Source organism: Alligator sinensis, unplaced genomic scaffold (assembly GCF_000455745.1).
Source record: "Alligator sinensis unplaced genomic scaffold, ASM45574v1 scaffold647_2, whole genome shotgun sequence".
NCBI lineage: Eukaryota > Metazoa > Chordata > Crocodylia > Alligatoridae > Alligator > Alligator sinensis.
The window spans coordinates 4,022,479-4,036,221 of record NW_005841832.1 but is presented as its reverse complement, the minus strand read 5'-3'; the positions used below and the strand labels follow the sequence as shown (position 1 = coordinate 4,036,221).

General features: G+C 56.1%; 1 protein-coding gene across 4 annotated transcripts in view; it reads right to left on the bottom strand.

Annotated features, from left to right (window-relative positions):
* Positions 1–13,743, bottom strand: part of CYTH2 (cytohesin 2) — a 14,766-nt gene that overhangs the window by 705 nt on the left and 318 nt on the right. The window contains exons 2-12 of one of the 4 annotated variants that reach the window (XM_025196855.1): positions 8,010–8,305; positions 7,824–7,890; positions 7,340–7,458; positions 6,949–7,029; positions 6,604–6,716; positions 6,243–6,391; positions 5,924–6,035; positions 4,007–4,083; positions 3,618–3,689; positions 2,981–3,135; positions 2,458–2,539 (exon numbers count right to left, since the gene is read on the bottom strand). In XM_025196855.1, the coding sequence (XP_025052640.1) occupies positions 2,458–2,539; positions 2,981–3,135; positions 3,618–3,689; positions 4,007–4,083; positions 5,924–6,035; positions 6,243–6,391; positions 6,604–6,716; positions 6,949–7,029; positions 7,340–7,458; positions 7,824–7,890; positions 8,010–8,305 (1,323 nt within the window). Of the gene's footprint in view, positions 1–6; positions 2,540–2,980; positions 3,136–3,617; positions 3,690–4,006; positions 4,086–5,922; positions 6,036–6,242; positions 6,392–6,603; positions 6,717–6,948; positions 7,030–7,339; positions 7,459–7,823; positions 7,891–8,009; positions 9,413–13,743 lie in introns of those variants that run through there. The other 3 variants (XM_006014959.3, XM_025196860.1, XM_025196864.1) reach the window with 3 other exon arrangements.

Below are 13,743 nucleotides of genomic sequence, written 5' to 3'. Positions count from 1 at the left end.
CAGGTGATAACCATGGAGGGTCATGCCATGGGTGGCGAGAAGTCAGCAGTGGCTGGGCAGGATGGAAGGGGCCAAGTTCTTGGAGGCAGTGGACAGCATTGACCTGGAAGGGGTCAGTCTTATCCCCTTACAGACTCCATTAGCACCCTGAGCACATTGAAGCCAGCCCTTCAGTGACATGGGTGGAAGAAGCTGGTCTCAAGAGGGTTTGCCCTGGTCCCACTCAACCCAACACCTGCAGCGCCCCCCCTCTGCCAGGATGGCATCAAGGCCCTCTTTCCTGCTTCCTGAAAGGGGTGTCAGTCTTAGGCTCTTGGAAACCCCACACAGGATGCAGACTCAGTCCCAAAGGTTTTCCCTAGTCACCATGTGGAAAGGGTCAGAGATGGCACACAGGAATGAAGGAGGGGGCTACAGATTTCCCATGGCCCAGCTGCCCCCTTGTCAGTTTTGGAAGGAAAGATGGGCAGGATGGACAGGGTCTTGTAGCAGGACGAGTGAAATGCTTTGGGCCATGGGGGGGCCCCCCAGCCACACTGGGGTAGGATTTACCAATTAGCTGGTGTCTGGTCTGTGAGGTTGGGAGAAGGGGGGGCACTGCCCCCTGCTGGCACTTCTGTGGAAAGGAGTGAGAGCCCAGCCCCAGGCAGGAGACACCTGGAGGGGCAAAGCTGTGCTCCTCTGCCATAAGGTTCTTTCTGCTGGCAGGTGTGTGTGTGTGTGGGGTGGGGGCTGCAAAACCTCTGGGGTCCACACCCACACAACATAGGTGCAGTGGGAGCATGGCCTTGTGGGTAAACACCTGTTGTGCCTGTTACCCCAGCAATGATTGGTGTTGGGGGGGGGGAGATAAGGCCTTTCCAAGTCGCAGGCTGGTGCAGCACCTGGGGGCTGGGAAGGGAAAGGCTGCCCCCCCAGGTTAAGCTGGATACTGGTCCCAATCCAGAAGCTGCTCTTGCAGCAGATTCTGCCCACAGAAGCTGAACCCAGGATCTGGCCCTGACACCACTGCAATCAGGAGTAACTTGATTGGTCCTAGGAGAGCTAAGATCTCAGCTCTCTCCTGATGGCTTTTGGGTCTCTTTGCTCTGGCCCCTTGATGCTAGGCCTCCTCTTCCATGTGCCCCCAGTCCAGAAACAAATGTGGGGCCTGACCCAGAGCCTGCCCTGGCACAGCCCTTGCTCAGGGCTCATGGGTAAGTGAACAGGTAATGGGAGAGTGTCTTGTCCCAGCATGGCACAGCCTGTTTCTCCAGACATGGGGGGGGGGCTCCAGGTTGTGTGACACTGGCCCCTGCTGGGTGGAAGCAGAATTACCCTGCCCTGTGAGTGTCCACTTGTATCTGTCTGTCTGTCACTGCTCCCCATAGGCTGAGCAGGGCTGCCCTGCTCTGTGTTAGTGTGTGTCAGCCTGTCACTGATCCTGGCTGCCTAGGTGCAAGGCTGCCAAGATCAGTGTGTTTGTCAGTCTCTCACTGCTCCCTGCTAGTTGCCCTGGTGTGCGTACATATATGTGAGGTTCTCCCACCTGGCTAGAAGAGCTGTGTGCATGTGTGTTTCTTTTGTTGGTTTCCTACTGGCTAGAAAGAGCTGCATGTGTGCATGCACCTTACTACTCCCTGCTGGCTGAAGCAGAGCTGCCCCGTTGTGTGCGTGTGTGTGCATGTCTGTCAGCCTCACCATTCCCTACTGCCTGGTAGAGCTGCTGGGGTGTGTATATGTCACTGTTCCTTGCTAGCTTGAAGCAGAGCTGCTCTGTGTGCTTGTGTACTCAGCTGTTTCACTGGTCCCTGCTGGCTAGCAGAGCTGCTTGTCTGCATGTGTATCTCACTAGTCCCTACTGGCTAGAAGGAAAGGCTGTGTGTGCATGTGGCATGGGCATGCATGTCTGTCCCTGCTCCTTGCTAGCGGGAAACAGGTGTGTGTGTGTGTGGGTGTCACTGGTCACTAACTACAAGCAGAGCTGCCTGTGTGCATGTGCATACATGTGTGTCTATCAGTCTCACTGGTCCCTACCGGCTAGAAGCAGCAGAGGTATGCATGTGTGTATCACTGCTCCCTGCTGGCTGAAGGAGAACTGCCCTGCTCAGAGCAACCAGTGCCCCAGCGGCAGGGGCTTCTTGGCAAGATGGCAGCATGGTCCCACTTGTCTGCCTGACCACATCCTCCCCAGGGCCCCTACAGAGCTCCAGGCCAGGCTGGCTGTACTCCAGAGGGGGATGCAGTGCAGGTGACCCCAGGCAGGGGATGTTCTCCCTGCCTGACCAGACCGCTCTGAGGCTGTGGCGCAGTCTGGGGCAGGGAGGGGGAGCCAGTGCTCCTGTCAGTCTGTGACAGGGACCCCCTAGCTCCTCCAGGCCCTGGCAAGGGGCAGTGCAGTAGCCCCAGGGTCATGGCATGGGGGGAGGGGAGGGGGGGGGGAGCCCTGGAGAAATGCCCATGGCCACCCCCTCATGCCTGCTCCTGCTTCTTCTTGACTGAGATGCGCTTCTTGCGGGCGGCTAGCATCTCGTAGAAGGGGTCCACGCTCACAGCAGCCCTGGAGAGGGGAGACAGGAGATCAGCAGAGGAGTCCCCCTGCTTGGGGGGGGAGGAGGGAAGGACCCTGCTGCAACTATGTGCTCTGGATGGGGAAGGTCCTAGTGCTGGTTATCAACCTTGAGATGGGGAAGCTGCCCAGGAGACCCATGTTTATCCCCACGTGCCTGATCACCCATAGGCAGGGTAGCAACTGGGCTGGAGCAATCCTCACTCCTTTTTGCCTCCACTGAGCCAGAAGCAATATGCTCCAGCCAGAGTGGAGAGGGGTGGGGCTAGAGCAAGGGAGCTGGGAACCAGGATGCCTGTGTTCTCTCCCATCTCTGTGAAGGGAGTGGGATCTAGTGGACTAGACAGCAGAGGAGGCTGGGAGCCAGGACACCTGGGTTCTCTCCCAGCTCTGGGAAGGCACGGGGCCTGGTGGGAAGAGGGGCCTCCTCACTTGATGGATTTGATCCACTCGTCCTTCTCCTCCTGCGTGGGGGCTGAGATGCGATAGACCATGTGGTTCCCCTCCACCACCCGCCCGTCTGCCTCCGTCTTGCAGGCCTTGATGAGCTGCCCTTTGTTGTTGGGGATGTAGAGCTCAAAGCAGTTCTGAGGAAGCAGAAACAAGTCAACCAGGGCAGGGCACAGGGGTCAGCACTGGCATGGGCAGAGGCACAAGGTTCAGGTCAGGGTGGTCCTCTGGAGTGCTGACACCACTGTGGCTGGGTGCGGAGACAGGAGTTGAATGACTGCATGGATGGGTGGGGGTGGATGAAGGGGCAGGGGGATGGGACACAGGCAAAGGGGTGGGGGGCAGGACACAGGCAGGTGGATGGGGACAGGGGTGGGGTCAGGCTGGTGGCAGGACAGCCACAGAGGAGGGCAGACAGAAGAGCTGAAGACATGAATGGGATGGTACAGTTGGGGCTGGCCCTGCTTTGAGCAGGGGGTTGGATGAGATGACCTCCTGAGGTCCCTTCTAACCCTAATTTTCTGTGATTCTATGAAGGAAGAGGTAGAGACATGATCAGCAAGGAGAAAAGCTCCCCATGGAGCTGGCAGCAGAGAAAAGGGATGGATTGGAGACTCACCGGTTTACGGGGGTCCTCTACCTCACGGATGCTCAGGTTCTCCAGGGGGATGATCCCCCGTGGCTCCTTGTCCTGGTGAGGGGTGGGGGGAAAACATGTGGCATCAGAGGTGACAGCTCAGCCTTGGGCACACCCCATCACTAGGGTCCTGCTAGGGCGGGAGCCTCTGGGGCATATGGTATAAGACAGTGAAGGAGGGCTGGGAGGAGGCTGATGGGAGTCTGCATTGCCTGCAGGTGAGTGATACCAGCACTGCTCATGAGTGCAAAGTCTTGTCTCTGTCTGAGGAGATTGTCCCAGATAGTACCAGAGATGGGAGACCAGGCTTGAAGGGCCTATGGGGTTGGTTCAGGGTAAGGAAGACGGTGCAGGGGGCCAGGGGCACTTACCGTGGTGTACTCAAAGTAGTACAGGCAGTTGTCAGTCAGGATGAACCAGCGTCTCTTCCACGTCTTCACCCGTCCGCCTGCAGGGGAAGCAGAATCAGCAGCTCAGAGAGTAGCCTGGGTCGAAGGGGTGTGGGGGGAACAGCCATGGAGCCCAACAGGCACCATGAGGGTAGCATGAGAAGGGGAAAGAGACCTGCCCTAGAGCATGCTGGGATACAGAGAGCACCAAAAAAGCCATGCTAACCCCTGTCCCGAAATTCCATTAGCTGAGGGTGAGCTTGCTTCCCCCACAGCATGCTGGGGTACGCAGAGTTCCTTCAAGCTAAGCTAACTACTCCCAACCTGTCAATGTCCCATGGGTTGAGGGTGTCCAGAACTGCCCCAGGGCATGCTGGGATAGACAGAGCCCCTCAAGCCATGGTGACCCTTCTCACTGGTTGAGAATGAATACACCTGCCCCAGGGCATGTTGGGACTGCAGCCAGTTTGGGGGGAAATGGAGGGAGCAGGGGGAGGGCTCTGTGCAGCTCTGATTTTGTCAGGGGGTTCCCTGGTTCCAGCTGGGGCCCTCTAGCTGGAGACATTGATGCCTGGGGCAGGGGGTGCTCTGCCTGTGATGTCTCTTAGACACAGGCACACCTGGCCCAGTCTCCTGTCTGTCCCTTAACGGTGAACCCCTCCCCAGCTCCCAGCTGGCTTGCTGCTCCAGGTGATGGACCCAAGGGGAAGGGGCATTGTGGGGTGGGGGGGAAGGGTGCAGGGCCCTGTGCCCCCTCTGTTACCTACCTCCTGGGGATTAACGGTGAGACAGGAGAGCAAGTGACGTCAGCGGCGTGAGGGGGAGGGGCGCAGGGACCAGCGGGGAAAGAAGGAAAGGAAAACGGGGGGTGGAAGAGAAAGAAAGAGGGAAAGGGAGGAGGAGAGTGAAAGAGAGAGAGAGAGAGAGGAAAAATAAGTTACATCAACATAAGGTGGAAAAACACGGTCAAATCAAAAATCCTCCAATGGAGATGATTGTGGGGAGCTGGGGGGCAGCCTGGGACTATGGGGAGGGGGAAGGAGGGAGGGGAAAAGGCCTCTTGGCTGGAGAATGAGCAGGAATTTGAAATATCTGGATTGGAGTCCTCTGTCCCCCTGGGGTGATGCCTTGGAAAGAAAACCTGCAGTCTCCCAGTCCAGCCCTGAGTGTGCACCACAATTGGGACTATAGTGTAAGAAGAGCCAGGGAGAAAGAGAGAACCCAGGTATCTGGGCTCCCACCTTCCTCTGCTTTAATCCGCTGGACCTAGCTCTCCTTCCAGAAATGGGAAAGAATTCAGGGTTCCTGGCTCCCAGCCCTCCCTTTCCCTGCATTATCTCAGCCCAGTACCTCTGCCCCCCTCAATCAATCCCCCCTCACCCATTTGGAAGCCCCCACCTTGTCCCTAAAGAGCAGCTGCAAGGTGAGGGGGCAGCAAGAGACCAGCATATTCTAACAGCATCCCCCTCACTGCAAGCTGGGGGCACTGCACCCCCAGACCCTGCTGATGGGGAGACTGCATCTGAACTGGATGGAGGTTGCAGGGGTTCCTACTAGCTGCTCAGGAGGGGTGGCACTGGGATCAGCAGAGCAGGGATGTAGGCAGGGCCCACCAGCAGGGACCAGATTTCCTAGCAGAGACCAGGCACTGGGGAACCCAGAGAGGACCCTGGTGTCCTGGCTGTCGCACGGTGCAGGGCTGGGAGGGGAAAGGCAGGGGACCCAGGCATCCTAGCCAGGGCCAGTGAAGGGGGAGGGTGGGGATGGGGGAGGATCCCTTGACCTGAGGAGCGGAAGGTTCATGCTTTGACACAGCGAGGGGGTGGGGACACAGAGAGAGGAGAGCGCAGAGGCATGCAGAGACTGCGGGGCAGGGCAGAGAGCTGGAACTGTGCTCACCCAGCTTCAGCAGCCAGCCCTCACGGTCAGGGTTGAAAAATGTGTGCGTCAAGTCATTGCCGTCGTCCTCGGGGATCTTGAAGGGCTCGTTCCGGATGCTGTCATACAGGTTCTGGGGGAAAGGGGAGGGTGGAGTCAGGCTGAGGCCATGTACCTCCCCCCAAAGCCAGGTTGGGCTCCCAACCCCATCCCTGTCACGGTGATCATATCTCCCCACCTGCACCTACAGGGTCAGACCCCAGGCCCAGTGAGCTCTGCCTCCAATCACTGTATACCACCCACCCCCCATCTCAACCCCCCACCATTTGCCCCCACGCACCCGCAGCAGCTCCTCGGGCAGGTCCCCACCATCATTGATGCCACGGTTCATGGTGATGAAGCGCTCCACTGTGGGCTTGTCCCGCACATTTGGGTTGTGCAGGCTGGTGTTCAGCATGATGACAGCAAAGGAAAGGACGTAGCAGGTATCTGCGGTGGGGAGGTAGCAAAGCTGGGAGTGATTTGACTGTTCCAGATGGTGGCTCGTATGTTCCCTGCTTGAACCCAGCAGGCCCCACTCCCCCTCCACACCTGGAATAGAACCCAGGTGTCCTGGCTCCCAGCCCCTCTGCTCCAACTTAGCAGACCCCAATCCTCTTCCCTCAAGAGGGATGGACCCCGTTGGCTGGTTGCAGCCATACCTGTTGACTGGAAGACACCTGGGTTGCAGAGGCAGTAGCGCTGGGCGAAGGCCTCCATCATGCGGTCAATCTTCTGGGCCTCACCGGGGAGGCGGAAGCTCCACAGGAACTGCCTGGGGGAGGGGCAACAAGTGGGCACAGGGTGGCTGGGGGAGAAGGGTTGAGGGCCTGATTTCTTGGATTCACCCAACCCTCCTGCTCTGCCCCCAGCTCCTCCCATCATTTCCTCTTCCCACCACCTGCCCCGCCTCAACACTCCTCCTTCCCTTTCCCTGACCCCCAAAACACACCAGTCTCCTAATCTCCCCATCCCATGTCTGTGCACATCCCCAAACTCCAGCTCACCGCAGGGCCTGCACCAGGTTGAGGTCGGTGAACTCATGCAGGTCCACAAAGGCGTGCAGCACAGCGATGTTGAACTCTTCCCTGCAAAGAAAGTAGCCTTAGGGTAGGTCTCGCTAGTCTTCACCCCACTATAGTGGTGGGGTTACTGCATGCATACAGCTTAGCCCTCCCTATGGGACAGCCCTAGGCTTGATGGCTATGGTTTCCCAGTAGCATTACTCCTCCCCTCTTGCCCAGGGTCTCAGATGGTCATGGCAACCTCCTCCCACCTGAAAGACCCTGAGCCTCTCCAGTGGTCTCAGCTTCATTTCTTGCCCAGACAGTCACCAATGGACCAGCCCCTCCCCTCCCCAACAAAGGCCCCATGCCTCTCCGATGGTCCTGGCCTCACCTCTCACCCAGGTAGTCCCCGATAGCTGTCTTGTTGAGCCCCTCGCCCTTGTAGAGGAAGCGGGCAATGTCCTCAGGCGTGTTGCGTAGCAGCTCATTCTCTACCAGGAACTGGATACCCTGCAGTACAGGCCCACAGGCATCAGCACTTGACACGGACCCATCCTCCTCCACCAGCACCTTCCTTGGGGGTAGGGGGAACTTATACTAGGGAAAACCACTGAACAGGGAGGGAAAGGGGATCCTCTCCTCTCCCAAGACTCCTGGCTCCCAGCCCCCCAGTCTACCACACAGGATGCTGCTGCCTTCCCAGAGCTGGGACAGAACCCAGGTGTCCTGGCTCAGCCCCTCTGCTATACCTCATGAGACCCAGGCTCCCAGGGGCTGGAGGGAACCCAGACATTCTGGCTCAGGCCCTCTGTTCTACCCCACAAGACCCAGGGCCAGGAAGGAACTCAGGTGTCCTGGCTCCCCGCACCCCTTACCTTTTTAGGATCCATATTAAATTTCTTCCGGCCCATTCCCATCTTCCGGTTCCTCTGGAGGGTTTTGCTGCAGGAGGGAGGTTGATGGTGAGGACTGCCCCGCAAGTCTGATGGGGTCAGTTTATACAGGGACCTCTCAGCCAGTGCTGAGATGCAGCCACCTTTGGGGTAGGGCATGGGAGTTACCTGCCCTCGTTGGCCTCTAGCCCCTCCACCTCATTCATGGCTTCACTCAGCTCATCCCGCAGCCTCTGTATCTCCACCAGCAGTTCCTGCTTCCGCCGCCGGATGTTCTCCAGTTCCAGGCGTTCCTCGGGTGTCAGGTCCGGAGGCACTGCGGAGGAGGGAGTGGGCTGAGGTTGTCCTGGGTATGGTGCCCCTAGGGAGCTGTCCTGTGGCAGACACTGCAGAACTGTCCACGGTGCCTCTTGGCTCTGAATGAACACTTGGGAGACCAGACCTCTTCTGTCCAAGGCCATGCCCTTAACCCCACAACACGTATCGTCAATTGTGTTTGCCCTGCCCTGGGCCAGCTCCCTGCTCCCCTGGGGCCCAAGGTCTCCTCCAAGCAGTTCCTTCTCAGTTGAGGCCAGTCCCAGCCTCTGGCACAGCACAGGCCCAACCCCTTGCCCCCCTCCCCCACAACAAGAAACTCCTTTCCTCTCCCCTCCCCCTGGATCTGGGGTGGAGGGAGAGTGTCTCTCTGATCCATTTCCAGACAGCAGATGCAGGAAATCTAGCTTGGCCAGGGGCAGGTTTTTCACCACTGTGTCCCCAAGAATGACCTGACTGTAATGTCCAGGCTGCAGTGATCCAGCTCCCAGCTCATGGCCAAGGGAGGATCCGGGGGTGGGGGGTGTGTTACACTTGCACCCCACTTTGATTCCTGCTCCACCCAAAGCTTAAAACTTGGCAGTGGCAGCAACATTTCTAGTCAGGAAGTCCTGAGGAAGTCAATTGACTTCATAGTTCATCAACATCTCCCTGATTCCTCCTAAACACTCTTCATTCCACAGGTGTTAACAACCCTGTCTTCTGTCTAATGGTCTTGATGTTCCACCAATCAAGCTGTCCTTTGTTCTGTAACGCTGAAATCTGCTCGCTGCTCCTGGTAAGGAAGCTCCTATTTCACAGCCGGGCAGATTGTTTTTAACTCATTACAATGAAGTTATATTGGTTTGTGCTTCAATCTTACACTGAGTAATATAGCCCCAGGGCCCTAGTGTATTAGTAAAGCTTCTAGTTTCTATTTTAACTAGAGAAAAATGTGTGTTGTTTCATATATGATGATATAAAGCATCTGCACTCCCCTTTTCAAAATCCTAGATCTGCCCATACCCACAGCTCTCCACCTCCGTGCCCTCCAGCTAAAGCAACCCTGTATGTGTCTGGAGAGCAAATCCAGTGTAGGAGCATGGGGTGGGCGGCGCGGGAAAGTAGGCTAGCTCTGGCTGGTGTGCTGGTGCCTGTGTCCACTTGAACCCAGGTCTTCTTCTGAACCGGCTTTCTTGTTCATTCATCTGTCCAGACTCTGAACTGGCCAGAGTGCTCCTCCATCAGCTCCATCAGCCAAACACTGCAGTGTGGATCTGAAGGGAGGAGGAACTGGTTTTACTTAGTGTGGAAGGGCGGCTCCGTCATGTATCAGCGGTTTGCCAGGGAGTCAGCCCGGGCCACAGCCACAGCCACAGCGGTTACAACCTGACAACCACAATAGTCCCTTAGGGCTGCCAAGGGATTTCCTGCTCTTAGAGATTCCCTTCTGATAAGAGGCCACTATCAAGCCTTTCAGCCTGTTCCCCTCTCAGGAAGGACTTCCAGACCTTGAATCTTAGAACCACAGGGCAATGAGGCTGGAAGGGACCTCAGAAGTTTGTCTACTCCTACTCTGCTCAAGCCCCATCTCAGCCAAGCAGCTGACCTTCTACTCTGAGGTCTCCTACCAAGCTCTCTGCACAGCATACACTCCAGAACTAGCTGCAGTATTTCCACCACCGTCTCCCCAGTATTGGGGGAGTCCTATCTGCTCTCTTGACTCAATGCTCCCTGGCTGACAACTCCAAGAATCATGTCACTACCTTGAGCCTTGTCTACAAGCAGATGCAGTCCCACTAACACTAGCCTGCTGGAAGGGAGTCACTATAATCCCTGTGGGGTAGATAGAGTTCTGGTGCAAGCTGGTGGTTGTTATTTATCTGTCCTATAGCAGCCCTCAGGAGATCCAGTCTGGGATCAGGTTCCCATGCAGTGGTGATGTGTAGGTGGTGCACATGCACCCCGACTGGCCGAGCTCCTTGCTTAGGTGACAGGCACGGGGGCAGGCGGGAGCACTGGTGCCCCCCTGCGAGTGCCGGTCAGGGAGTGGGGGCGCCAGGTGAAGTGCCACTGGCATTTCTGGGAGCGCTGCAGCCACTTCCCGGTCAGTGAGATTGGTCGTGGGGGGAGCACCCTCCCCGCCATTGGTCGGCGAGATTGGTTGTGGGGGACCCCACCTCCCGGTTGCTGGGGGGGGGGGGAAATGTGGCCTCCTTGACTCAGGTGGCACCAGTCGCCCATGTTCTCATGGTACCAGGTGCTATACTAATGATTTTGCCTTCCATCTCCTCCTTTCTGAAGCAGAGCTGGTGCACCAGGAAACCAGCCTTTCCCTCTCCTTGCTGCTGTTTCCTCCTGCAATGCAGTGTTGGGCTCAGCTGCCCTGCTAAGGGGTCTTCCTAAGGGTTTCTGTGCTGGTCCACAGCTCCTCCTTGCTGCTTTGTTCCCATCTGGCGCTTTTCTGTGGAAGTCTATGTAGAGGTCCCTGGAGTCCAGGTTCCACATACATCCCTGTGCCTCCTTCCCATCCTGGTGGGCTGCCAGCAGGCGATTTCTTGGCTATCTTTATCAGAGATGAAATCTTTTCCTCTGAAGCTTGGAACTTTTTGTGGGCGCTTGTTTTCAAAGTCATCTTTCTTCCTGTCTAATGTTTTGGTAGCTCTCCAGTTCTCACAGCCATATGCTGTCACCATGCTTATGCCCTAGCTGGAGTCCTGAATGTAGTTCTGGTGCTGCCTAGCTTTAGGCTCCATATGTCTTTCTGGTGAAGGGCTACCTCAGCTATCTTGAATCTTACTTCCTTTGTGAGACCCCTGTTGGCTGGGAGAGTGACATCCCAATAGGCAGGCCTCCACAATGGTTCTGCCTTCCAATGTCTTCTTAATAGGCTTCAAAGATATTTGTCTTCATCAAGCTGGTCTCAAACCCCGCTTCACCTGTTTTCCTTTGGCAAGTTATTCATTTCTTCTGCATGGTTTCTGAGAGGGGTCACTAGTGCAGCATCCTCACTAGGGCTGGAGTATTGTTGTACCCTTGATCAACCAACTGTACCATTGGGACACAACTGACACACTTTTGTGCACAAAGTGCCCTCTTGGTTGAGTTTGGTCCTGAAGAAGGGCACAATGTGCCCAAAAGCTTGTCTAACATCTCTCACAACTAGATAGCTGGACCAACAAGAGTCATCTCATCTAAGTCTTCTAGGCGTTTTCCACATAGGAACATAGGATTGCAGGGTACTCTTGGGTCACTGAGTCCCATTCCCTGCATTGTTGTAAATTATTACCCCAAGGAAGCAATCATTAACCAGGAGCCGGTGCTTGGTGAATGGTGGCAGTGGTTGAGGATCTTGCTATGACTCCAGGAGCATGGGCCGAGCCCTTCTCTGGATTTATGCTAAAGGCCACTGCTTTGTCCCAAGTGCAAATGGAGACCTGGTCACTCAGGCTGGAGAGTCAAAATGCCCAGATGTGATACCAGCCATATTACAACCTTGGGTGCCACTGGCTATAGACATTGATGCACCTTAATCACATGGATAAAATCCTGGCTTGACCTGGCTGCTTCCTACTGATGCAGCTATTACCACTGCAGAGGCTGTGTCCTGATAACCAGGCAGTTCCCATCCATTTGGCTTCCACCAGCACCCTGTCCTCTGCTGGGGAAATGCTTTACCTTGAGTATTTCACTCCCTGAAAAAGGCATATTTGGGTGAAGCTATACCAGTCCTGGGTTTGCAGGGAAGTCAGTGGTGCAACATTTGTCTCACTTGTAGTGGAAAAATAACAAGAAAAAGGAGAGTCCAGAGGTCTGGTTTGACCCATTCAGTAAGTTCTAATTATTTTTTCAAATTGGGGTTGGCTCCAAAGTTCATTTAAACTGCATTCAAAACCCCACACACCACAAGTCCTAAATGAATTGCTTCCATTTCATGAATCAATTGACCAGTGAACCAAAAAATTATATCAATTATTTACACAGTTCAACCCCTGCCTGCTTCCCAGCATCTCTGTGATTCAGGATACCGGCTCTTGGCCCTATTACTTATGTCGGGGCAATCCATAATCTAGAACAGGGCTGTGCAACCCCTGAGCAGCCAGGGGCCACACATCACATGGGTCCTCTGGGGTCCACCCCCTTGCAGTGTGAGGGTCCCTGCCCACCATGTGGGCAGCCTGGGCAGTGACATCCACACCCCTGGTGACATGACACCCACATGGAGCAGGAAGCAGAAGCTAGAGGAGGGCTGGTTGGGCTTGTGGGCCACCAGCTGGACAGCCCTGGTCTAGACTACATGAACTAAAGGAACTCAATAATATGGGTGTAATCAGTGAGAACAGCTTGGACAGTGGCCCCTTCAGCACCCTCCTCTACCAAACAGCAGCAAGCCCATTCCATGCAAACCAAACTGCTGTCAGCAAAGGCACCTCTGGAGAGCATTTAAAGTAAAATGACTCAATGCAGAAGAGATACCAAAGCACAAGAGCAAAGTGATCAAGGCTGGTTTGGCTCAAGGAGGAGGAGAGGTAGGTCCCTATGCAGGGGTGCAGTGAGATGTTGGAATGACCTCCCAGTGACAGCCTGGGACTAAATTGGTCCGAGGCTAGAGCTTGTGGGACTAGGTGCCGTGGCCGTCTGTCACCACAGGAAGCTGGACTGGTGGATGCAGGTGGGCCCAGCCAGGCCCACGTCCCTGCTGGATCTCATCAAGGTCTTAGGACAAGCAGGTTCCCGTGGGAACAAGGTAGGGAGGAGGAGATGAGTGGTTTATCTGCGAACTCATTCATAAGTGCCCCCCTGCCCTCCTCCCAAAAACAGGGGCATCACTATGGCAACACAAGAGCACGCACCAGGGTAGATGGCAGGAGCCACACCATCCTTGCTGAAGGGAGGGGAGCTGGGAAGTGAGCATGGGCAGGAGGCAGTGGCCATGTTGCTTGTGCTCCTGATGGGGCAGGAGGAGGGGCACCCCAGGGCAGGTGCTTGCCAGCGCGGGGCTGGGCCCCAATCCCAGTGCCACAGCAGCACCAGCCAGGGGAGGGTCCCTGCCCCAAGGAGTTCCCAAGCCAAGTACCTGACTGGCCTCCTGGGCCAACAGGCGGGGGCTGTGACGGGACTAAACATCAAGGGCGGGGCTAAGTGATGGGGCAGGACCTTCAGAAGGGCAAGTACCCAGCCCCCCCATCATGGGGGGAGGAGGAAGTCAATGGAGGGGTTTGGTTGGGGGCAGAGAAAATGGTTCATCCCCAACCACCCAACACAGGGGAGAAAATGGTTCAATCCATGACCCTATGCAATTAGGAAGGAAATGGTTCAACCTGCGGGTTTTCCCTCCCTCAGCAGGGAATTGAATGGTTTAGCCCAACCCCCCCCCATATACATGCCAAGAAACACTCTTAGAAAAGGGCGGGGTGCAGTTCCACTCCCCTTCATATGGGAGAAAATGGTTTGGGCTGCCCCCCACTAGGAATGGCACAGACCACCCTCTTCTCTCCCCTCTCCAACATAGGGAGTGGTTCAGCTCACAGCCCCCTATAACAGAGAAGGGAATGGTTTATACCCCTCCCCCCCCCGGACCCCTCCACAGGTAAGAAAATGACTCAGT